This window comes from Diabrotica virgifera, chromosome 4, assembly GCF_917563875.1.
Source record: "Diabrotica virgifera virgifera chromosome 4, PGI_DIABVI_V3a".
In the NCBI taxonomy this organism is placed as follows: domain Eukaryota; kingdom Metazoa; phylum Arthropoda; class Insecta; order Coleoptera; family Chrysomelidae; genus Diabrotica; species Diabrotica virgifera.
This window is the reverse complement of record NC_065446.1, coordinates 102020209-102046748: the sequence shown is the minus strand read 5'-3', so window position 1 is coordinate 102046748 and position 26540 is coordinate 102020209. Positions and strand designations below refer to the sequence as shown.

General features: G+C 35.2%; 1 protein-coding gene across 1 annotated transcript in view; it reads right to left on the bottom strand.

Annotated features, from left to right (window-relative positions):
* LOC126883876 (uncharacterized) overlaps positions 1-26540 on the bottom strand; it is a 123221-nt gene that overhangs the window by 10101 nt on the left and 86580 nt on the right. The window contains exons 11-14 of the mRNA XM_050649567.1: positions 23467-23738; positions 22861-23081; positions 9931-10052; positions 2182-2476 (exon numbers count right to left, since the gene is read on the bottom strand). Of these exons, the coding sequence (XP_050505524.1) occupies positions 2182-2476; positions 9931-10052; positions 22861-23081; positions 23467-23738 (910 nt within the window). The remainder of the gene's footprint in view (positions 1-2181; positions 2477-9930; positions 10053-22860; positions 23082-23466; positions 23739-26540) is intronic.

The window sequence follows — 26540 nt, the reverse complement described above, 5'->3', positions numbered from 1 at the left end:
CGTGCCGCCACTGCGACTGAGTACCACATAACCTTAAAAAGCAATGCTAAACCGTATGTTCAGCCCCCCAGTAGGGTACCTATATCACTTCATGATAGACTCAGATATAAATTAAATCAACTTGAAGATCAAGGTGTCATTAAAAAAATAGAAAAACCTGGCGATTTAAGGTTGTGTCTTAATCCTCAACGTTTAAATAATGCTATACAACGAGAACACTTTTTAATACCTACAGCTGAAGAAATTGCAGTCGTTGTGTGACAAAGAATACTTCACTGTCTTAGATATGAAAGATGGCTACTTTCAAGTCAGGATAGACGATCAAAGTGCTGATTACACCGCTTTTGGAACCCCATTTGGGAGGTACTGATTTGTTAGGTTACCTCTTGGAATTTGCTCAGCACCAGAAGTTTTTCAATGAAAAAACTTTGAAATATTTGGAGATTTAGATAGAGTGGGACTTTCCTTTGATGATCTTATTGTGACAGGCTCAAATGAACAAGAGCATGATCAGAACCTAAAATTGGTCCTAGAACGAGCACTAGAATACAATATTAAATTTAATAGCTCTAAAGTTCAATTTAAACTAAAATCAGTAACGTTTTTGGGACAAATTTATTAAAAAGGTGGAGTTCAAAAAGTGGACTATTATTGATGTCTCATAAAGTCATAGTGCCCCAGTCACTGCGTTTAGAAATGTTGAAATTGCTGCATGAGGGTCACATTGGCATTGAAAAAAGCAAAGCTCGTGTAAGACAGATATTATATTGACCAGGTATTAATTCTGACATTGAACATCACATTAATGCATGCAGAACATGTGAGTCGAATGCACACAAGCAACAGAAAGAAACTCTGCAACTGTACCCAATATCTGAGCGCCCTCGGGAACGCCTAGGCCTAGATATTTTTACATATGCTGGAAATAGCCACCTAGTTATATTTGATTCATTTTCAAATTGGTTAGATCTGCATTTGATAAAAAATAAATCTTCCAAAGCTGTTATTGGGGTATTAGGAAGAGTGTTCTCTGTGTTTGGTTCACCAGATTGTATAACATGTGATAATATACCATTTGATAGTTTGTATTGTAAAAATTTTGCCAGAGAATGGAATTTCAAAATCATCACTAGAAGCTCGAATTATCTACGCTCCAATGGTCTCGCTGAGAAAGGAGTAGGAATAGCAAAAAATATAATTAAGAAATCAGTAAAAGAAGGTGATACTGAAATCTCATTACTTCAATACCGTACCACACCTCTCAAGCATATTGGTTACTCCCCGTCTCAATTGTTAATGAGCCGGATTTGTAAAACTAAAATACCTCAGTTCAGAGTTATTGCAACCTAAGTTATGTGAAAATGTGCTTGAGAAGCTGCAACATAGGCGCAATACATATAATAAGTATTATAATAGAAGTGCCAAAGATTTACCACCGTTAACAAATAATACTGATGTTACAGTTTACAATCATGTTCAGAAGAAATGAAAACCAGGGCAAATAGTTAGCCAACATGGGACATCAAGGTCCTAGATGGTTTTAAATGAAAAAGGAGACACAGTTAGACGCAACAGAGTAGATTTAAGAAAATCACTAAATGTGTTCAAATAGTTCAAAACAGCTTCTGAACATGATACTAAACAATGTAGTCTGTTCAATCCTGATTCAAGTGACCCGCCCCAGTGTGAATTGAATATCTTGCCCACTGAGCAAAGAGAGTCTTGTAGAAACCAGAGAGATAGTGTTCATGGATTGCCTCTTGTGGAGCCAGTCTATGAACCATCGCTTAAAACTACTAGGTCGGATCGCTCTGTAAAACCCCCTGAACGCTTAGATCTATAAGAGGGAGGATGTAATATATGTGGTGCCACTGTTAGGCAACCAACATGACATGAGCCTGGTGGTGACATAACCTGTCATCATATGTGAATGTGTCATGAAAACGATACAGGTCACAATAAAAGGTCTTGAATCAAATATATTCTATTTATTCATCTTTATACCCTGGCAGGTTTACCAGGATATTACAGACCTCAAACAAGATGGACTGATGACAACCAGCGAATGGCTGACTACGCAAGGATGCAGAAAACAGCAAACAGCAATGAATGAACACACCTAAGGGAGACTTACATCCGATGATGGATGGAATAGCTGTTAATGATGATGATGATACTTACCTGATAATACCGTAAAATTCCTCCCACACTAGGTCCGGCTCCAAGAACAGGAGCATGCACACCATTCTGGTTTTTGTCTTTTAACAAAAAGCTTATGCCGTAGAAGGCAACGCTTAAAACAATTTTCTCTTTATTGAGACCAGCTTTTATCCAGTTGTTTGCGACAGCTTCCATGTTGTAGTGCTGTTTTTGCCATTCAGTGTCCTTTGATGAAGCATATAAATTGTTGTGATTGCTGGTGTATTGATTTATGTCGACAAGGCCGTATGTGTTGAGTGTTACCCAATCAAATAACCTACAAGCAAAAATGTTTAGTCAATGTCAAGATAAAACCTTTTTGTGGTTAAAATATTTATTTATATAAAAGCTCCAACGCCCCTGAGGGGCATAAGGAGTTTCGAGAAAGAAGAAGATTTATATAAAAGAGAAAAAATTAGAGTAAAAACAGCTCTAAAGTTATTTTTTGAGGCATTTTATGTAAAAAATATTCTATGATTCAGGCTGTCCACTTCTGCAAATGCCAGGTTGTATGGTTGGTTATCTACCGTTAGTACTTAGTAAATTTATTATTATTTCCGTTAGTAGTGGCTGCTGTTATCAGGGCCGGCTTAACCTTCCGAAACTAACTTAGGTTTTCTGAACATTAAAGGTTTCTACAAATATTATCATGCACTCATCGTTTCACAAAGATGAGACTTAACGTTCCCGAAAACGGAGTGGGACAAGCCGAACTGAACCGACTACAAGCACAACCAGATTGTCGATCTTTCGATGTACTTCGCGGTATTAGGTATGATACGAATGCGTGATACGAATGGATTACTTATTATAAGCAAATTATTTTTCTTTATTTATTTGTTACATTTACATACAAAAGTAGTTTTTAAGTGTTTCAAAAGTAGTGGTTGTGTTTTTTTTCTGTAAAATTTATTACTAATAAATTATTTGTCTTTCTTTATTTGCTACATAGCCCGATCAAAGAACAATCTGACCCAAAAAAAACTAAAGGAAGGATGAAAGATAACTTAAAAAATTATTTTATTAACGTTTCCACTTCCACATCAGACGTTTACATACAACAAAAGTAGTTTTTTAGTGTATCAAAAGTTGTGGTTGTGTTTTTTTTTGTAAAATTATTACTAATAAATTATTATTTGTCTTTCTTTACTTGCTACATAGCCCGATCAAAGAAAAATCTGACCAAAAAAAATGAAGGAAGGATGAAAATTTGGGAATAGGTAGTTGAAATTGTCTATTATTATATAAGAAAAAGTTTACAGTTCTACATTCCCTCCATTTTACAAAAGTGGAGGGGAATACCCCCTTCTCGGGGGTGAAAAATATACATTCAAAATAAGTCCGGTATTGGATAAAATGATTTATTCTAAGCAACTTTTGTTCTATAGAGTTTTTTTACTAAGTCAATAGTGAATATGTTCATTTTTAACAAAAAAAAAACATGTTTTTGGACAGTGTTTCGCAAATAACTCAAAAAAGCAAGTGTTCTATTGAAAAAAATATTCTTAGCAAAAATATAAGTAGCTTATATAAAAGTGAAAAAAATGGTGTATGTAATAAAATATATGTAAAACCTTTAACAAGATCAGAGAAGAACATGCAATAGAAAAGAAAGAGAAGAGAAAGATTTGGATGAATGACACTATACTGCAACTTATCGAAGAAAGAAGAAAATAAAGAACAACAAAATAATGTACAACAAGATTCAGAGACAAATAAAAACCGAAATGCGAAAGGCCAAAAAATGGTTAAAATCACATGATAGTGATTCTTAGAAAAAGATTTGTTAGAACAAAGACATAATAGGTAACATGCTTAAATAGGTGAAACAAGCAGCTATAGTCTTCCGAAATCCAACACAGCTAGCAAACTGCGAGAACAACAGGAGAATATTATCACAGACAAAAATTAAGAAATCTGCATATGGACAAAATACATAGAAGAACTCTTTGATGATACTAGATTCGATCCGAAGTCAATAGGTAGGTACTTTTCGAGTTATTCGAAGTAGAATGTAGAATATGTTCATTTTTAACAAAAAAAAAACCATATACAATCTACATGCATTGTTTAAGTTAAATTGTGGCTTATTTCCCATTTAGAATAATAAATTACATAAATGCAACAAAGAAATAGCTTCAGAATAATACATACTATAATAATATATAATATAATAATATATTAGGTGATAATGAACAATGATTTAGAATAAACAATGTTTTAAATACTTTTAAACTTATAAGATTTTTAGAAGTTTTATACTTTTAAAATACTACTTATAATAATCCATTCGTACCTAATATACCGCGGATACATACATCGAAAGATCGACAATCTAGCTGTGCTTGTAGTCGGTTCAGTTCGGCTTGTCCCACTCCGTTTTCGGGAACGTTAAGTAAAGATAAGTCTTGCATGCCCCGGAATCTCATATGGAAAATTTGGGGAATTTCCCCCACCACTTCCACACCGGTCAGCTAAATAAAGAGAAATGACAGCCAGAATATGTGATTTTATTTATGACTTGTATTTTTGTTACACCCTGTATAATAGGTGAATTACGCCATTCAGCTCTACACGGTTAAATTCCTTTTGTAGATCTATGAAGCAACAGTAAACCGGGACGTTGTATTCTAGTGATTTTTCCATGACTTGCCTGACGACAAAAACTGCATCGTTACAGGATCGCCCGGACCTAAAGCCTTGCTGTTCATCTGCTAGATCTATTTCGTTGGCGATTTTGGTGGTTATGACTTTTGTGGTCAATTTAAGAGCTGTACTAAGCAGGTTTATTCCTCTTTAGTTTTCGGGTACCGTTTTATCACCCTTTTTAAACATTAAGATCGTTGTGCTAGTGCGCCAGCTGTTAGGTATTGTATGTCCCATCTAAATCAATAAGTGTAATCAGATATGTGTATCATCTAAATCAATACTCAATAATTTCAAAAATTCTAACAAATAATTTGCTAATCAGTAACTGGTATAAAAAACCTAGACTAACTGCGGTCATCATAAAAGATTCTTCCCTCCACCTTTAAAAAATACCGACTATTTTTAGTACATTTTTTTTAGCTAGCTTTTAAATACATAGCTCCGCAAATGACAGTTATACTTTGGTCTGCAGAATCGGAACTTTAAGCATTAATGCATTTGTAAAAAATACCGAAAGAGCACTTATATATTTTTGTTATTTGTAGTTTTTTTTAAGGACAAAAAGCGCAAGTTTGAGTCTAGCAAGTGTTCGGCTTGCACCCCTTGGATTTGGCACCCGTGGCCTCGCATCCCTTGCACCCCCCGGGTTGAGCCGGCCCTGTATGTTATGAATATGTTTATTATAAATAAACACAACCTGACACAGAGAGAAAGGATACCAGACAAAAAGGATACTTGAAACAGTAGAGATGAAAACCCTTCGAAAAATTGATGGTAAAACACTATATGGGACAGAGCTAGAAGTGCAGATATACGATGGAGATGGAGATGCAAGGTGGAAAATATCAAGAACTGGGTAAGAAACTGAAGAGTATGAATATCAGCAAATAGAGTAGTAAAAGCGGTTCCCCAATAGGAAGACGATCAGTGGGAAGACGACAAAAACGATGGAACAACAACTTACTGGAGGTACATTGGAAAAAACACTGGACGGAAGGACCGCCCGAGAACTTTATCGTACCGATATATTATCGTTATGGTACTAGATACTGACATTCTATAAAAATAACAAAGTTACTCGTTATTTTGATATTTTAGAAACACCTTGTGTACTTGAAAGTATTTTATGGTTCTAGGCATCATTAATTCCTGCAGTTGAGAAAATGTTCGATGCCATATTTCGGGGACACACTATAGATGTGTAGATTATAGCATAAATCAATAGAATATTATAGTCATACTTTCATTTCAAATTAGTTCATTTTTCTGAGAAATTAATAGTTTACAATATTTACATTTCATTCTATTTCGATTACGCCAGTCAATGAGCGAGATTAACAACAAGATATTACCTCCGAATTCTATCCTACTGCATGGATTTTAATCAAATTTTGGGAGTAGCCCAATCTCCTAATTCAAAGTCTATCCTACATATATACTATGGCGCTTTTATCATGGGGGCGGTTCCCACCACTTCTCAGGGGTGAAATATTTTTATTTTCGAATTACATGGAGAAAAAGGAAGATTTTTAAGAAAATTTAAAAATGCATTCTATAATTTGATCTCATTTTTTAGAAAAACCATTCATTTTAAACCCGTTCAACTTTTTGAAAGTAGAATAACACTATATTAAAAGGTATTGCAAAAGAAAAACAATGCATTTAAATTATGGTGGATGGGGAGTTGAATTTATATACTTCTCATTTTTCCTTAAAGTACATTAGTCATATATTTTTTTTGCACCATATCTCGCTTAGTTTGTAAGTAACCGACATTTAACGGTGCTCGTTTTAAAGGCATTTTCAAACACTGCAAAAGGTGTTGGTAGCATTATACACCTTAAACCTACCGTTCCTCTGTCATTTCAAGTTGAATACATCAATTTGTGCATGCACCAAAAAACAAACTATTTTCACCTACCATATCTCTTTTTATATTATAAATAGAACATTTACGAAAGAACGAATCTCTTTATTATTTATAATCTAAAAAATGTTTTATATAGTGTTTTTAGTTCGATGCATAGTTTTTAAGGAATCACAAAAAATCCGTCCGAAAAGGTGTCATTTTTCAATGAAAATGACCAATTTTTAACTATGCAAGACTCAAAAAGCATTGGGTTCTCAAAAAAAGTATAGACCAGTTTTTGCTTAGAAATAGGTTCTTTAGCCACTTCCGTGCTTATTTTGACCAACAAATTTTCCACCCCCTTGAAGAAGTGGGAACCGCCCCAAGATAAAAAGCGCCATAGTATATAGGGTAGATTTCGTTTCTTGGGCTATTCCCTACTTACTGTGAAAATATCAAGTTACATCAATGTAGTAGGACGAAATTCGGAGCCAAATACCCTCATTGACTGCCCTACAATAATGCTCTGCTATGATCGCGTGAGAGAGGACACACATAAGATTATAGCAAAATTTCTATTTACCGTAACTTTTCGAGTTTTTGAGCTACAGCAACTAATTTTATGTCATTGGAAAGGTAATTTTACATTCTTTCAAAATGTGTAAAAATATACAGAGCGCATCTAAAAAATAAGATTTTTTCTTCACTTCCTGTTCAACCCGAAGCTATATTTTTGGTAAAATTTATTGTGATAATAGATAATAAAGTACCATATATGTCTGCAAAATTTCAAATTTCAACTTCTATTAAGAAGGAAGTTACGGGCACTCGAATATTTTTTAATAAAAAATTCATAACTCCCCTCCTATGGGGAGTTAAGAAATCTGACTATTGTCATTCAATTTATCCATAGGATATCAAAAATATATCAAAAAATAAAAACATTCCTTGGAGCCATTTTTGAGAAAATCCAGTTCAAATTTTGACCCCTTAAATATAGGCAACCCGTAACTTTTCCTGAAAAACGATAATATTCTTCTTATAGCCCCATCTTTAGGCTACCTATATAACGACTTTTTCAAATTAAACTTATCTTAAACAAGTTTTTAGATAGTTAGGGAAATGTGTCGGGTGGGCGGTCGGCCATGTTGGCCGCCATTTTGAATTTGGAAATGTCAAATTCGGTATTTTTACTTACCTATCGATGGGCTAACTTTGAGTTGAATTTCATTCATTTCGGTCAAAATTTGCAAAAATGGGCCCTAAATAACCCCCCTATTTCGGCCCCCTTTGAGAGGTTTTTTTTTAAAAGCTTAGTCTCTCGACAAAATTCTCTTAAACTTACTCATACCGAATTTCATCGAAATCGGTCCAGTAGTTTTTGCTGGGCGGTGGCGACATACGTACGTACGTACCGTACGTACATACGTACGTAGATACTTCCGACATGTTTTTTTATTTGCTTTTTAGACTCAGGGGACTCAAAACGTCGAAAAAAAGTGAAATCTGAAAATTTTTTTTTGCACGATCCAATAACTTTTTCTATTATACTATACTACGTATAAAGTACGATAAAATAATATCTATTATACTATACTACGTATAATATAGTACGATAAAGTAATATACTATACTACGTATATATTACGATAAAGTAAAAAACGGACAGTTATATCTACACAAAAAGAAGATGAAGGATGTCTTTAACACAGCACAAAATATTATGAAACATATAATTGCAAATCAGTGATACGCATATCACTTTTGAAGTTAATAAATAAAGATAACAAATAGTCCTCGCCAGTGGGGGTACAACGACCTCCTTAATTCAGATGGACTTACTTAAGTTTTTTTAATATATTTTGACCCGTAGAACACGAATTTTTTGGGTAACAGTCGATCCCGATGTCGATAAGGTTGTTATAAACAAAGAACTTGACCAATCACATAACAGTGATTTTTCGCGAAACAAAACATTTTTTTGTATTTTTTGGGTCATTCTAAGCAAAACATGTTTTTACAAGTTTTTTCCTAGGATGCATAGTTTTCGACATAAACGCGGTTGAACTTTCAAAAAATCGAAAAATTGCAATTTTTGAACCCAAATAACTTTTGATTGAAAAATAAAATAGCAATTATGCTTACCGCATTTGAAAGTTCAAGTCAAATTCTATCGGTTTTGATTTCTTTCATTGCTAAAAATTAATTTTTTATTGTTAAACAAAGCTATAAACACATAGTGATTGAATGATGTTTTCAATGCATTTCTCATTTGAAATCCAACGAGTACGCGCATACAGACAATTTCTACGTAGATTACGTACATTAAAACGCATGCATTGGGCACGGGAAACACTATGTGTTTATGGCTTTGTTTAACAAATAAAAACTTAATTTCTAGCAATGCAAATAATCAAAACCGATAGAATTTAACTTGAAGTTTCAAATGCAGTAAGCAGAATTGCTATTTTATTTTTTAATCAAAAGTTATTCGGGTTCAAAAATTAAACTTTTTCGATTTTTTGAAAGTTCAACTGCGTTTATCTCGAAAACTATACATCCTACGAAAAAACTTGTAAGATCATTTTTTGCTGAGAATCACCCAGAAAATACAGAAATATGTTTTGTTTTGCGAAAAGTCACTGATATGTAATTCCTCAAGTTCTTTGTTTATAACAATCTTATGGACATCCGGATCAACTGTTACCCAAAAAATTCTTGTTCTACGGGTCAAAATACATAAAAAAACTTGGGTAAGTCCATCTGAATTAAGGAGGTCGTTGTACACCCCCTGGCGACAGGACTAAAAGATACGGAACAAAGAAACAGCGGTAGGGAAAAAAGAAACAACTAATGGAACTAAAAATTATTAATAAAAAAATTTAAAATAAACAGAAAGAAAAATGGTAGTGCCTTGGAGATCTTCTGTAGGTATACCGTAAATAAAAAATACGTGGAAAAGTAGGTAGATAAAAAAATTAAATAGAAGAAAAAATAAATCATTGACACCTGAATTGTAGAAATGGTTTAGCAGGGGTAAAACTCATATCTGAATTTTGGTGGTTACTTGGTGATTACTTAAGATATTTACGTCTTTTAGAGATTTCAAAAAAGAATTTGAAATTATGCAGCATGAAAAATTTAAGGAATCTGATATTATTAATGAGCAATAATATACGTCCGCAAATACAAAGTTGCTATAATAAGGTTGATTTATAAAAGTTTCTATTTACCTGTTCATCTCCTTGGGATTATAGCCAGTTTTATCAAAATCAGGACGGACGGAGGCGCTCAATAGCCAACCGTTGATGTCAGCTTCTTGTCTTATTGTTTCGATGAATCTGATGTAGTTATCCTAAAACAGAATTGCATAAGAGTAAGAGAGTACTTTTAGTAGGGGAAGAAAGTATGCTAAATTTGCAGTTACTCGAGCGTTATGGGGACCTACTGAGTTGTAAATAGTAGGTACTAAAACCAAAAAAAGTTAAGTTGAGTTTTCTATGAAGTGGGAAACTTTCCATTTTTTAATTTAATTTTCCATTTCCAACAATCGTTTTTTGCGATTATAGCGCCATCTATCTATAATTCGAAAAAATGTCTCGAATAACAGTTACTCATTTTTACGTAAGGAAGTCAAATCTGCAATAAAAAATGGTGGCTCCTATTTAAGATTTCAATTTTAAAGTAATCCCCCACCACACCTTCGTGGGGTATCGTTTTTGGCACCCCTCTCCGTGGGGATCGTATTTGGTATCATTCGATAGGTTTTTGAAAAATATTGAACACGTATTTTTTAGTTTTTCGATCTGAAGTTCATTTCGCGAAATATTCGCTTTTTTTGTGAAATTTTGTGACTCGCTAATTTGCTTACGCCCAGAGGCGGCTTTACCTATTGTGCAGGGTGTGCGGTGCACACGGGCGCCGGGATATTGGGGGCGCCGAGCTCCAAAGATCGGGTCCTTTACTTTGTTTTAACATAAAATATGCTTTAAAACGATTAATTAAAAATTACATTGGCACTTAAGCGCGATTTATAGATTGCCACCCGCTCGTCCTACCTTTTGATTCATTTGAAGACATACCGACAATATTTCCGAAATCGGTTGTGGAACCTATAAAGGTCAAATTGCTTGTCGCGGGATAATTTTGCGAAATAAACTTTGACGGAATGGATTAAGTATTATATTTAAGTTAACATGTAAATATAAAATAAAGCGGTTTTTCTTCTTCTTGTTGTCTTTTTTCCTTATGCCTATTACGGCGTCGTATTATGGTCCGTTGTTTCTTTCACCCATTTTTCCACTCTATTCTGTTTTTGGCTAGGCGTTTCATTTCTTCTTTCGTTTTCCCTCGTGCATTTCCTATGTCCTCTATTTGATCCCTCCAATTCTTTCGGGACGCCCTCTTCTCCTTTTTGTTGTGTTTCCCATTTCCAGAATTTTCCTGGGCATCCTTTCTGGTTTCATTCTTATCATATGTCCATACCATTCTAGTTGTTTATTTTGAATATTATATAATATTTGGCTCTATTTCAGTTCTTCTTCTTATTTCTTCATTTCTTATTCTATCCCATTTTTATTTTTCTACGACCTTTCTTAAGTATTTCATCTCCATGGCTGCTATTTTTGACTCATGTTTCTTCTGTATTGTCAAATTTTCGACTTTTCTTTTGATTAAAATTATTTAATAGGAAGACTTTCTTTTATTGCTACCACAATTATTGCGACTTTCAGCGTGAGTCAGAGCTTGGAGTCAACATTGTCGCAAAGTCGATTGACAAATTTATCACTAGTAAGTATTGAACATGAAATAAAAATTCGAGTAAGTGATATTATTCAAGATTTTGCTAATGCAAAAGCACGAAAACTATCTTTATCTACTTTATGCCATATTATGTATAAGTTTTTAGTTTGTGAAAACTGTCATTATAGATAGCAGTGCGTGAAGCGTTTAAAGTGTGCGTGAAGTAACAATGTATTTTAAATGGGATTTACTTTTTCGCACATTTTCAATCGATTTTTGGCACACTTTCATATAATCAAATATCCTTAACATTCGCGTTGTCATGGTGGTGACAATATGAGCAACGACTTACAACAAAATTTTTGACAGTTTTGTGGTTTGAAAATAGTTAGGATTTTTAAATGTCAAAGTTCTAAAAATTGTAGAATAGAAATGAATTCCAGTGACGAAGAGTTACTGTTTTTTTATTTGTTTATCGTAGAGTAGGTAAAATATTGTATGAAACTGTACGTGAAGTACTTTTTGCGAACTTATGCGATGTATAACACTCGCTCCGTTGTCGCTCGTGCTCTAAAAATCGCGTGCGTTCGCAAAAAGCATACTTCACGAACTGTTTCATAAATAACTATTTTTGTAATATGTTGTAGTATGTGAGTCCAGTAATAATTTGTTAATAAATTGTTATTAAATAATCACAAAGTTGTTCTTTGTTATTCATGTAACCAATTCCTTCCTAAAAGTACTATTTACTCGTGTACTCAAACCTGTCAAATTTCCTCAACCAGTTTTCAACCATACTTCATAAATAAAAAAGTTCATTTTTAATTAAATATTTTTAACAGATTTGGGTAGGTTGTTCTGAAGCCTTGAATACCTATTGGCTCCCGACATCATTTAATATTGCACTATTTGCATCTAGATTTGTGTTTACATTATAAGCGTACCTAATACCATCTAATACCCTATGTACTAGTGCTAGGTCTATTCGACTATTCCATTTTTACTGCGCGTCTACCAAAGGGCGCCAGCGCATCGACTGCACACGGGCGCTACATGGGCTAGAGCCGCCTCTGCGTACGCCCCGCTCAAATCGTCAGATTTTTTAAATATATACTGTTTTGCATGTACTTTACGTGATAGATTTTTTTTCGGAGCCCCTTAACGAACTCCCCTGTATTAAGAGCCAATATATGGTAGAGGTATATTTACTGGGTACAAGGTTTCTCCCCATGTGATAATCTGACGCGCTCGAGTAACTGCAAAAATTCCCGCTTTTGCTCCCCTACCATTTATGTAAATCCTTTAACTAATATGTGTGATGTTGTTGGTATAATAAATACAACGCTGCCTATAGAAAAAATAGAATACCTTACCATAAATGTAACGACTAGAAATATTAAAAAGAGTAAACACAGTAATCAGATAAATTTTAGAAATAACATACAATTATGTATATAAGTTTGGTGTATTAAAGAACGACTTATTTAGATAAAAGCATTTTATATTTCATTTCGATTCAGAGATCATTACCATTTCTCTATGGACCATTTCGAACTTTTGCTCTCATCAGGAGAGCTTGTAATGATGCTCTGAATCGAAATTAGACATATTTGCCAATTACAAAGAAATAATCAACATTTAGACGCACTTGCGACCTCTATTAAAGAAACGACGAAACCCAAAAGACTCGATTTTCAAACAAATAAACATTTAAAAATAAAATCTTTGGATTTCGTAATTCGGAAACAGATTCTCTCTTATACCTATAACCCATCCTTCTAAAATTTGCAAGGAATAAAGGGTGATGAACTGGTCAGGCCATGGACTTCGGGGGGTACGAGGTTTGCAGCGCAGTATATCGTGCCCCCAGTTGTACATGCTATGGCATGCTGGACGAGCCATACAGCCTGTAGTCACTACCCCGATGTATGAGCGGGAACACAATATGCATAAATACTCATACGCTCATGAATCGCACCTGGCGAGTCATGAGGGCCTTCACATTTCACTCTTCTTCAACTGGTCTTAAGTGAAATGTTCTTTGATCTATCCTATCAGCCTTCCTTGGCTAACTCTTGTTTTCTTCCGACCCCGAATGGCTATTAGGTTTCCGAGGGCAGACGGGTCACTATTTTATTCACACCATCTATTATTTCCTCTTAAACTCGCCAACACGCATGGCAAGCGCGGCGTTTTAAATTGCCATTTTCCCTCGAAAAATGAAATGTCAGATAATAAAGGAAGATTACCCCAGGTGAGTAGGGTTCAAAACCCAGAGTCTCACACTGATCTATCAGTCTGTCCCACGGATTCTGGGGGGGACAAAGTTCTGACACAACCTGAGAAAAACACAAAGCGATTTACGATGAAAGTTGCAACGCTTAACGTTAGATCCCTGATGTCGGAAGACAGATTACTGGAATTAGAAAACGAACTACAGAACATTAAATGGGACGTAGTCGGACTCAGTGAGGTAAGAAGACGAGGAGAGTCTCTCGAAACACTAAACTCTGGTCACCTACTTTACTATATGGGAAGTGAACACATCTCTGTAGGAGGAGTAGGCATCATAATACACAAGAAACTCTCCAAAAATGTGGTGTTAGTAAAAGCAATATCTGAGAGAGTAATTTATATAAATATACAGTTAAATAAAAAATGTACTGTTAAGTTCATACAAGTCTATTCACCAACATCAACCCATCGTGACGAAGAGGTAGAACAATTTTACGAGGATATATTAGAAGCCATAAGAGAGAATAATGCCCACTACACTGTCATAGGTGGTGATTTCAACGCAAAAATGGGAACACAGTTAGATGCATCGGAAATATCTCTGGGAAATTTCGGAAGTCCGGGTAGAAATGAGAGAGGTGAAATGCTTTTGTCATTTCTACTAGAGAATAATCTTTATCAAATGAATAGCTTTTTCTACAAAAAGCTACACAGACGCTGGACATGGAGGAGCCCAGACGGTAATACCCGCAACGAAATAGATTATTTTATTACAGATAAAAAATTTATATTTAGAGATGTGACCGTTCTTAATAGATTCTCGACAAACACTGACCATAGGATGGTTAGAGCTACCATTGAGATACCAACTCATTTAGATAGAAGCCATATATTAAAAAAGAAATACTTTCACTGGACACGCCCACAAGACGAAACAGCATTTGGAGACTACATTAATAACACTCTTGATCACACCATAATATCAAACGATGTCGATGAGTTGAACAAACAAATAGTTGATACAGTTAAACTGGCACAAGCACGTTTTTGCCCAAAGACCAAACGAGATGAAAAGATCACTTTAGAAACACAACACAAAATAACAGAAAGAAGACAGTTAAAAAGTGAAAGGGACATTGATCCACAAACCATTAGGGCACTCAATAAAGACATATCGAAAGCTGTGAGAAGAGATATTAGGAAATTTAAACATGAAAAAATAGTACAGACTATAGAGCAAAACCGGAGCATGAAGGTAATGAGACGAAAAATGACGACAAGTAGAAAAGAAATTTTCCAGCTTAGGGATAAAAATGGTGAGATAACAACAGACAGACAGAAAATACTAGGAATAGTCGAAGAGTTCTACACTATATTATACACAAACCAAGTTAACAATGTCATAAATCCAGAAAATAGACACACGGTACAAAACCAGGGATCTGAGGATATTCCAGAAATTAGTCAAGATGAGATACAATATGCACTCCAAAAAATGAAAAACAACAAGGCTCCGGGAGATGATGGAATAGTTACAGAAGCTATAAAACTTGGCGGAACTTCTCTTCTGAAAAAAATACAAGACCTCTTCAATCTCTGCTTGTATAGCCAAAAATTCCTATAGCTTGGAATAACTCAATTACAATTCTTATGCATAAGAAGGGTGACAACATGAACCTAGAGAATTACAGGCCAATTTCTCTACTCAACCATTTATACAAACTGTACACCAGAATAATAACCAATCGATTGGAAGCAAAATTTGAGCTGTACCAACCAAAAGAACAGGCTGGTTTTCGCCCCAACTACGGTACAAATGACCACCTACAGTGCCTCAAAGTCTTGATTGAAAAATCAATTGAATATAATAGACCTCTAGTTCTAACGTTTATAGACTTCCATAAAGCGTTTGATACTATCGAATTACCCGCACTACTTAAGGCATTGGAAGAGTGTCGAATTGATCATAGGTACACCAATATTATAGAAAATATATACAGAAATGCTACAACAACTATAAATCTGCACGGTCCTACCAATAAGATATATATCAGGAGAGGTATTCGACAGGGAGATACTATGTCGCCTAAGTTGTTCATTACTGTACTTGAACATGCTTTGAAATCACTGGAATGGGAAAATAAAGGAATAAATATCGATGGTGAGATGCTCAGTCATCTTCGATTCGCAGATGATATTGTTCTGATTTCAGATGACCTAAAAACTGCCAATGATATGTTGAATGAACTCCGCAATGCAGCACGTAAAGTAGGTCTAAATATTAATTACCAAAAGACCAAAATGATGACGAATTTAGTTCCGAGCCATCCTTTAAAGGTAGAAGACGTCGAAATTGAAGTTGTTGACAGCTACATATACCTTGGACATACGGTAAAAATTAGCAGAGACAATCAAACTGCTGAGCTGCTAAGAAGAATAACTCTGGGATGGGCAGCATATGGAAGACTACGTGATATTTTTAAAGGTGATATACCTATCAGCTTAAAAAGAAGAGCCTTTAATCAATGTGTCCTGCCTGTTCTTACATATGGCGCAGATACACTTACCCTAACAAGGACATCTGCACGAAAACTACAAGTGACGCAACGTAGAATGGAAAGATCATTGTTGGGCATAACGTTAAGAGATAGGGTAAGAAACGAAGAAATTCGTAGAAGAAGTGGTGTAGAAGACATAATAAAACACATAGCCAAAATTAAATGGAAGTGGGCAGGACACGTCGCTAGAATGAAAGATGATAGGTGGACCAAAAAAATCTTGGAATGGAGACCGAGAGCGGATAGACGAAACCCGGGAAGACCACCCACAAGATGGACTGACGACATAAAGAGGATTTGTACCAACTGGATTGCAGCAGCGCAGGATAGATCTGAATGGAAGTTTTTCGAGGAGGCCTATGTTCAGCAGTGGACGACTATGGGCTGATGATGATGAAAGGGTGATGAATGCAGAGACATGGGCAGTCTATATAGTTGCACTCCACAACACATCAATTGAACGAGGCAAAAATCAACAAATCTGTTTCCTAGTACTCAATACGTGAGTAAAAACGCAGGTAGATAAAGGCATTTTATATTTAATTTCGATTCAGAGATCATTACCATCTCTCTATGGACCATTTAGAACTTTTGTTCTCCTCAGGAGAGCTTGTAATGATGTTCTGAATCGAAATTAGACATATTTGCCAAGTATGCCAATTACAAAGAAATAATCAACATTTAGACTCACTCGCGACCTCTATTACTACTTATTTCTTCATGCAATGACTTTCCTGAACACGCAGTCTTTAAAAAATACATTAGAACTAGTGTCAGAAGTGGGATGAATTGAAGTCGTGATCGAATGTGAAAACAAAATAATTAAAAGAAAGTAGGTGCCATGCTACTCCATTCCATGGACAGCATATCGTAAAAATAAGTCTGTGTTTCAAGAACTAAATATGCATAACAGATCCATTACAACAATCAACAGAAATGTGTTGAGGTACACTTGGACCTTGAGCGAAGATAATATGTGCAGAAAATTGAAAGCATTTGAGATGGGTCTGTATAGGAGAATACTTAAAATCCCGTGGACTGAGCGGGTCGCAAATGAAGAGGTCCTCAGGAGAATGAAGTATAACCAAGAGGTATGACTACCATAAAATCTCGAGAGTTACAATACTTCGGACACTTTATGGGAAATTAATCCAGATATAAACTCCTACAAGCCACCCTGCAAGGAAAAATATCTGGAAAGCGAGGTCCAGGAAGTAGAAGAATATTCTGTTTAAAGAACCTCAAAATCTAGTTTAACACAACATCTGTGCAGCTTTTTCGCAGATAAGATAAAGATTGCCTGGATGATCGCCATTCGTCACAGATGGGCACATAAAGAAGAAGACTTTGGATCATTTCACTAGAAGCAAAGAGAGCATGGGAAGACTGATCGTCGAAGGCAGAAGATCTAGAGGCAGATCTCCTTCACGGTGGTCTGATCAAATTAAAAAATTCACAGGAACCTCCCTGTTAAAAATATCTCACAAGGCTCAAAGTATAGTTAAATGTAATAGTCTAGGAAACAGAGGTTGAACCTCGCAAAATGGACACAAGTCCAATTTAATTTTTTTCTGGTATATCAAGGGGTGCTTATTATGAGACTAACATTTTCTTAAAAAATTTCGCCCCGGAACCCCTTTTTCATCCCATAAAGGGGCTCATTTGTGGTTTTTGCGAAACGTAGCCCTTCCTGTACGTTTTAAAAAAAATTTACTTAATAGTAAAATGAAGAGGACTATATTTCCTACTATTTATTTCCCGACAGCATATGTCTATCACACACCGTTTAGCGGGGGTGGCGCCCCAAAGTTGACAAATTTTTAAAAAAGATGTTTTTAAAAAATTATTTTTCCCTAACTGTACTAAAAATTAAGAATAAACCCTGCGGCGATTAATCACAAATAAGTGGCTGATTTTTTTGGTATAGGCTTCATTTAAGAGCAATTGCAAATTTTTTAATTACAGGGTGTTACATTTTAAGGTTAGGATTTTAAGGATTTTAGGGTTAGTATAAAATCTATCACATGGAAATGGGAAGCAGCATTTTCATTACTGTGTTAAGGTGGAGAAAAAGTTTCGGAACAGTTTAATACGGACACTTTTAGGCGACAATTACTATATTAGATTGATACGGCTAAAACACTGCGATGGGGAGGGCAACGGGAAACCACCCCATTATAATCCCTAGTAAAGTTATCATGAAATCAATTCGTGAAACGAATAACATTACTGATCATGGGCTGCGGAACTCAAGATCCGGCAGGGGAAGGAATACAAAATTAAACCACAGGGCTTCCCAGGTCGCTAGCCAGCGAAATCCCTGTGAGCAAAACATCACCAGACATAAGATGAAAATGAAGAATCCTTGTAAAATAGCTACATGGAATGTAACAACTTTATATGAAGCCGGTAAGCTGAGAAATCTACTCTCTGAAATGGACAGACTAAACATTACTATCATGGGGGTATGTGAAACAAGATGGCCAAATACAGGGAATTTCATAGCACACGGATACGCCGTTTATTTTTCTGGAAATCAAGACCATATGCATCAAAACGGAGTAGCAATAATTATGAAACAGCATATTAGTAAATATGTGACTAACTTCATCCCAATGTCAGACAGAGTAATTTTAATACAGCTGAATGCTAAACCTGTAAATATAAATATCATCCAAGTTTATGCTCCCACTACAGATGCAGATGAGCAGAAAATGGAAGAATTCTACCATCAAATAGAAGAAGTGCTAAAAACAACAAAGAAACACGAAACAACAATAATTATGGGAGACTTTAACGCTAAAGTTGGACAAAAGATGACACAAAACATCACCGGAAAGTTCGGCTTGGGAGAGAGAAATCAAAGAGGTGAGCGTCTAATAGAATTCTGCCAAGAAAATGACTTCGTCATTACAAATACCTGGTTTCAACTTCCAGAAAGGCGTCTCTACACGTGGAAATCCCCTCAAGATGGACATCAAGGTAAAATAGTACGGAATCGAATAGACTACATCCTAATAAACCATCGATTTCGGAACAATATTAAAGATGTAAGAACTTACCCCGGCGCCGACATAAACTCAAATCATAATTTACTCTGCTCCAAAATACAAATTAAATTAAATAAACTAACAAAGCCAACTAAGCCTAGTAAGATATATCTCGACCCCCTTAAAAACACCCAAACGCGCGAACACATAGCACAGCAGATAAATAGTAAAATGCACAGAATATCAAATATACCAAACGAAAACAGAACTATTAACGAATGTTGGTACAATATTCAAAACTCGATTTTAGAGGACGTAAGGGAATCTTTAAAAACACCTACAATGTTGGCAAAAAATGAATGGATGAACCAAGAAATTCTAGACTTGATGGAAGTTCGACGAAAATACAAAAATAGAAATATTATCAAATACCGTAAAATTAACAAACTCATAAAAAGAAAAATTAAACAGGCCAAAGAATCCTGGCTCGAGAATTCATGTAAAGAAATAGAAGACCTCCAAAAAAAGCATGACAGTTTCAACCTCCACAAGAAACTTAAATATACCTCCGGAATTAGAAAACAGAAAAATGCTCACGTACTTAAAACCGCAGACGGAAAAATTTGTGATCACGAACAACAGTGCAAAGAATGGGAGAGATACATCAGTGACCTTTTTGACGATGCTTCTCGAGAAAATGCTCCAAATACTACCTGTGACAAACAATTAGACAGAGGTCCCAGTATACTGAAGTCAGAAGCCATAAAAGCAATACAACAAGCCAAAAACAATAAAGCACCTGGACCAGATCAAATCCCTGTTGAGCTACTTAAACTTTTGGATGAGGAAAACATTACCTACTTGACTACTTTCTTTAACAAAATTTACAACGAAGGAAAAATACCAGATGATTGGTTGGAGTCACTGTTTATAACATTACCAAAGAAAAGCAGGCCCACCACATGCAGCGATTTTAGACTAATCAGTTTGATGAGTCACACACTTAAGATACTTTTACGTATTATACAAAACCGAGTATTCCTTCTGTGCGAAACTAGAATGGGTAATAAGCAATTTGGATTTAGAAATGGTCTAGGAACTAGAGAAGCACTATTTTGTATGCGCGTTCTATTACAAAAAAGTTGTGAATTCCGAAAGAACGTTTATGTTTGTTTCATCGACTTCGAGAAGGCATTCGACCGAGTACAACATGATACACTTTTCGATTGCCTGCAGGCAGCAGGACTTGACCACTACGATATAAGACTGCTGAAATACTTATATTACAATCAAGTAGCCTCTATCCAAATTGGAGAAAGTCGTACTGAAAAACTGCCGATAAAACGTGGAGTACGACAAGGTTGTGTTTTATCACCCACCCTTTTTAATCTGTACTCTGAAGAAATCTTTAGGGAGGCTTTGGATGACAGACAAGAGGGAGTAAGGCTAGGCGGAGAAGTAATCAACAATATTAGATACGCTGACGATACAGCCATTCTTGCTGAAAATTTACAAGATCTTCAGACACTACTAAATCTAGTCAGTGAAGCAAGCTATCGGAGAGGCCTTAAAATCAACATTTCAAAAACAAAGTGGATGGCAGTTGGAAAGATTAATATAGATCAAGGTGAGCTTTCTCTTGATGGAGAGGAGTTAGAACGGGTAAATCATTTCAAGTACCTTGGCAGCTGGTTAAATGTAAATTGTGACTCTGATGAAGAGATAATAACTAGGATCGAAATATCACGGAAGGCTTTTGTGACCTGGAAACCAGTTTTATGTAATAGAAACCTGTCGATGAATATTCGAAAGAAGGTGCTGAAATGTTATGTGTGGTCTATCCTATTGTATGGTTGTGAGACATGGACGTTAAAAACCACAATGCTAAACAAAATAGAAGCATTCGAATTGTGGTGCTATCGACGAATCCTAAAGATATCGTGGGTTTCGCACACTTCCAATGAAGATGTTCTTCAAATGATGAATTCGGAACGTCTGCTCATAAGCATCATAAAGAGGAGAAAAACAGAATACTTCAGCCATATAATTAGAGGACCTAAATACCATCTGCTTCGCCTTATAATACAAGGAAAAGTGGAGGGAAAGAGATGGATTGGTCGAAAGAAACTTTCATGGCTGCGTAATATTAAAAAATGGTGTGGCTGCACAGTAGAAGAATTATTTCGCGCAGCAGCCGATAGAGAGAGATTTCAAGAAATTGTAAACATGATGACGGCCAACGTCTGAATACAGACACGGCACCTAAAGAAGAAGACATTTTAAAAAACCACTTTTTATACCATCTAAACCGCCTATGCTAGAGTAAAAAAACTTTCAGCGATTATCCATCTACTGGTGTTATTTACAAATTTCTATAATGCACCCCCACTTTTTTCCGGAACCACCCCGAAAAAAAGGAGAATTAATAAAGAAAGTGATGTTATTGGAATCCTTCCCCTTTATTAAAATGCTTCATATATTATTTTGTGCACGTTCTTATTAAACATGCATGGTCACCAAAAACGAATTCTTGATGCAACCCCTGTAGCCAAAAATAAAAAATAAAGGGGGTTGAAAAAAATTTTGTTTTTTTTTTGCATTTTGGCCCATATGGACATATGCTCCATCAATAGGGTTTTTCATAAATATATATGATTATTGCAACATCCCTGCGGAAAGTACCCCTATCCTTGAAAATAAACTGCAGAAACTACCCCTATTCCTTGGAGAGCATGTTTTTACGATTTTCTCATTACCTATGCATTTTTTAAAACAAAACTTATACAGAATTAAAGACCACTATTTTCTCTATAAATAAGGTCCTATGGATTTTTTCGTATAAGCAACCGTTACGGCACAGTGGCGCCGTAAACCTCAGAAATGCTTTGGCGGGCTCCAGTTTTTGTTTTTTTTTTCGTCACCTATTCATTTTATTGATAATGCACTTATGGAAAATAAAAGAAGACTCTGTCTGCTACACATTATGACCTATGCATATTTTATTTTCTTTGCACACTAAAGCCACAGTGGTTGCCCAAAATCAATTTTTGATTATTTTCTTTATTAATTCTCCTTTTTTTTGGGTGGTGTATTATACCAATTTGTAAATAAAACCAGTACATGGATAATCGCTGAAAGTTTTTTTACTCTAGCATAGGCGGTTCAGATGGTATAAAAAGGGGTTTTTTAAAATGTGTTTCTTCTTAATGTTCATTACAGTTAGGGAAAAATAATTTTTTTTAAAAACATCTTTTTTAGAAATTTGTCAACTTTGGGGCGTCACCCCCGCTAAACGGTGGGTGATAGGCGAGAAATAAATAGTAGGAAATATAGTCCTCTTCATTTTACTATTGAGTAAATTTTTTGTAAAACGTACAGGAAGGGCTACGTTTCGCAAAAACCACAAATTTCCCCCTTTAAATGTTAGTCTCATAATAAGCACCCCTTGATATATCAGCAAAAAATAAAACCGGACTTGTGTCCATTTTGCAAGGTTCAACCTCTGTTTCCTATACCAAAAAGTAAAATAAAATTAAGAACAGAGCGAAGCCGAATATGAGAATCAGCTGAAAAGGAAGGTAGAATAAAAAACAAAAAGTAGATAAGAACAAAGTAAATATTTAACAGTTTTTCTCACTTTGTCACTTTCTGCAGGATAATTCCAAGCGATGTCTAGTCCATCAAAGTGATATGTTTTTATAAAATAACCAGCACTTCCCAAGAAAGCTCCTGTTTTGGCAGCGTGACTAGAAACTCTGGTGAACAAAGTGTTATTACTAGCTGCATCTCCACCAACACTTAATAGAACCTTGAGGTTTTTGTTCTTTGACTTCAGGTCATTTATCCTGTTGTATAAACCTGAAATTTTTGGGAATATTAACATAAACGTTTAAAGTAGTTCACAGTTAATGTATTTTTACTTGAGTACCAAATATTTTTAGTGAAATGGCTCTTTTAACGAGCAGCAGTTAACACTGAATAGAAGACTTTTCCAATTATTTTAAGCGTTATATAGATATGTATATATAATCGGTTCTTAACGTTCTATGACGTCTTCCGATTCCCAATCGCCATTGCTCTCGATCGTAGCACATGTCTTCTTTCAAGCCTCTTTCTCTGATTTCCCTATGGATTCCTTCTATCCAGCTTTTCCTAGGTCTTCCTCTTTTCCGTTATATAGATAATCTTTTAAAAAAACTTGATACTCGAAGAAAAACAAACATGAAAAAATTTGATAAATTACCCCTTTGTTCTGTATCAAGATCCAGTGGATCATCTTCAACTCTAACATCACCTTTATCCCAAATACCAATAAACTGGTAAATAATGTGAGTACACAATGTAGCATCAAAGTCTTCAGGATTTACGTTGTGGTATGACCACCAACTGGCGTATGTGCAAATAACTTTTTTGCCATCTTTGTCCATGGGAGGTAGTGTGGTAGTTCTGGGTTTGTTTGATTTTGCAAAAACGCAAGTGGGAGCAGGTCTACCATAGGAGCCCTTTATACAATACCTGTAAAAATGAAAATTTAATATAAATTATCTACGGATTGAGTACTTGGGGATATTTTAAATAGAAAATGGTATTTGCCAGCCTGTTTAATGCCAAATATAGACTGGATCGAAAAATATAAGATTGTAAAAAAATGCAACAGACGTCTTTCCTACTGTCTATGTTGTTGTCTTGTTTTTAATTTTAATGGTTCAAACTACATATACAGGATGTCCCAGACTAATTTATCCAAGCTATATCTGTTAGACGAATAGAGATTTTCGAATGGGACAAAAACTGTTCTATTGCATTTGTAATACACTTAAATAAGGCGTAGAAAAAATCATCCCCTAAATATTCACCCCTTAGTTACAACCCCTAACTTTAATTTTTTTAATAGCACCCTGTACATTTTTTTTATAATTTTGGATCTGGTCTTTCATCGTCTATTCAACAGATTTTTTAAAAATAAATTCGGCTTGTAAGTAATCAAGAAAATGTCAGTTCATTTTTGTTAATTATGTGTCCTAAACTAATTTTTCCAGGCTATATTTCTTAAACGAATAGAGATTTTCGAAAGGGACAAAAATTGATATATTCTATTTGAAATACATTTTAATATGGCGTAGAAAAAAACCATCCCCTAAATATTCATCCCTTATTTACAACCCCTAACTTTAATTTTTTTAATAGCACCCTGTAACTAAGGGATTAATATTTAGGAAATGATTTTTTTTCTGCGCCATGTTAAGGTGTATTACAAATGGAACAGATCAGTTTTTGTCCCATTCGAAAATCTCTATTCGTTTAAGAAATATAGCCTGGATAAATTAGTCTGGGACACATAATTAACAAAAATAAATAGATATTTTCTTGATTACTTACGAACCGTTTTTATTTTTAAAAAATCGGTTGAGTAGACGATAGAAGACCACATCCAAAACTATAAAAAATGTACAGGGGGCTATTAAAATTAAAGTTAGGGGTTGTAACTAGAGGGATGAATATTTAGAGGATGATATTCTCTACGACATATTAAAGTGTATTACAAACGAAATAGATCAGTTTTCGTCCCATTTGAAAGTCTCTATTCATTAAAGAGATATAGCCTGGATAAATTAGTCTGGGACACCCTGTATATCAATCACAGATAAGCAAGAATTGAAATTTTGCTTGCTTTATTTTCTCAATATGCTATTGAACCAATAAGCCTTCTTTATGACTCGTAAAGCTACTTACCAGAACAATTGAAGGGTTTATTTAAAAAACAACCAATGTCAAAAAAAAAGGAAATTTTAAGAAATAAATAAAAAGTGAATAAACAGATAGTATGCCAATGTTTTTTTTTCTAATTTTTATGAATTAGAATATGTACAAACAAATATTATTTAATATACTAGGTGCCAAAAGGGTATTTACTTTTTGAAAAAATAATCAAAAACACTTTGACATTGGCTGTTTTTGACTGAAAAAACCCACGACTTGCTGCAAATATTTTATGAATCAGAACGTAGTGTTTTTTTTCATTAAAGTTATGTTCATCTCCTGCTATCGCCATCTTCATCAACGTACAGTTGGTGCCGGGTCAGTGACTCGAAATTTTTGAAAGAATAGAACGATTTGCGGGATGCATATTTACAGATGCTAGCGTGTGTAGACACCAGGGTGTTGAAATCAGTTATGGTTTGGAAAAACAGTACATTTACAGATGCTAGCGTGTGTTGACACCAGGGTGTTGAAATCAGTTAGGGTTTGGAAAAACAGTACATTTACAAATACTAATACAGATTAGGACACCAGAGTGTCAAAACCAGCTAGCTTTTGTAGTGGCTATACATGCATAGATGCTAACGCCTATTGACACTGCTTTTAAATGCTACTCACATGGCGGCTGTCTCGTTGCTGGTTTGCGAAAAAATACTCTGAGAATATAATAATAAATACAGTTTACATAAATGAGTATAAATTATTAGTTAATAAACAAAATTAATTACATTAATCAATAAGAGAGATACAATATTTATACTATTATCATTATTACTTAATATTGTTATCCAGATTTAGCCATACGGCTCACACTCCCTATAAGGGGAAAATTGACTCATTCCAGATAACTACGGTATCAAAAGGATTGAGCTCTGGTGTGACTCTTTCCGTGTTATCGAGCACTAGGTGACTTGGAATCCAGGTGTATCTCTTCTGGCCGTCGCGTCGCGAGTAGTACAGCTTTCTGCATGGTCTTATAAAGATGTTCATTCAGACCCAGCTTTTTTATGCTTTCGAGGAGGGTCTTCGGAATGACTCCAGTAGTAGACATAATAATCGGTATCGTCTGGGTACTTTGCATTATCCATTGCCTTCGTATTTGAATTTCCAGATCTCTGTACTTGGCGATCTTTTCATTAAATTTACTACGTAGATTATTGTTGTTAGGTATCGCCACATCAATTAGTGTTGTTTGTCTTGTTAATTTATTAACTAGTACGAGATGTGGTCTATTATGTGCAACTGTTTGGTCTGTGAGCACAGTGTGGTCCCAGTGTAGCTTGTAGTTGCCATCCTCAAGCATACTCTCAGGAACGTATTGATAATACGGGAGATGGTCCGTTTGGAGAAGTCCCAGCTTGATAGCTTTCTCTCGATGAAGGATTTTTCCCACTGCGTCATACCGTTCCTTGTATTCAGTTGCAGCAAATGCCTGGCAGCCCTCTGTAATATGTTGGATGGTTTCTTGGGCTTGACATCCGTAACGGCATCTGTCGTTTCGAACCTGAGTGTCTTTGACGATATATTTCAGGTAATTTCTGGTTGGTATAACCTGAT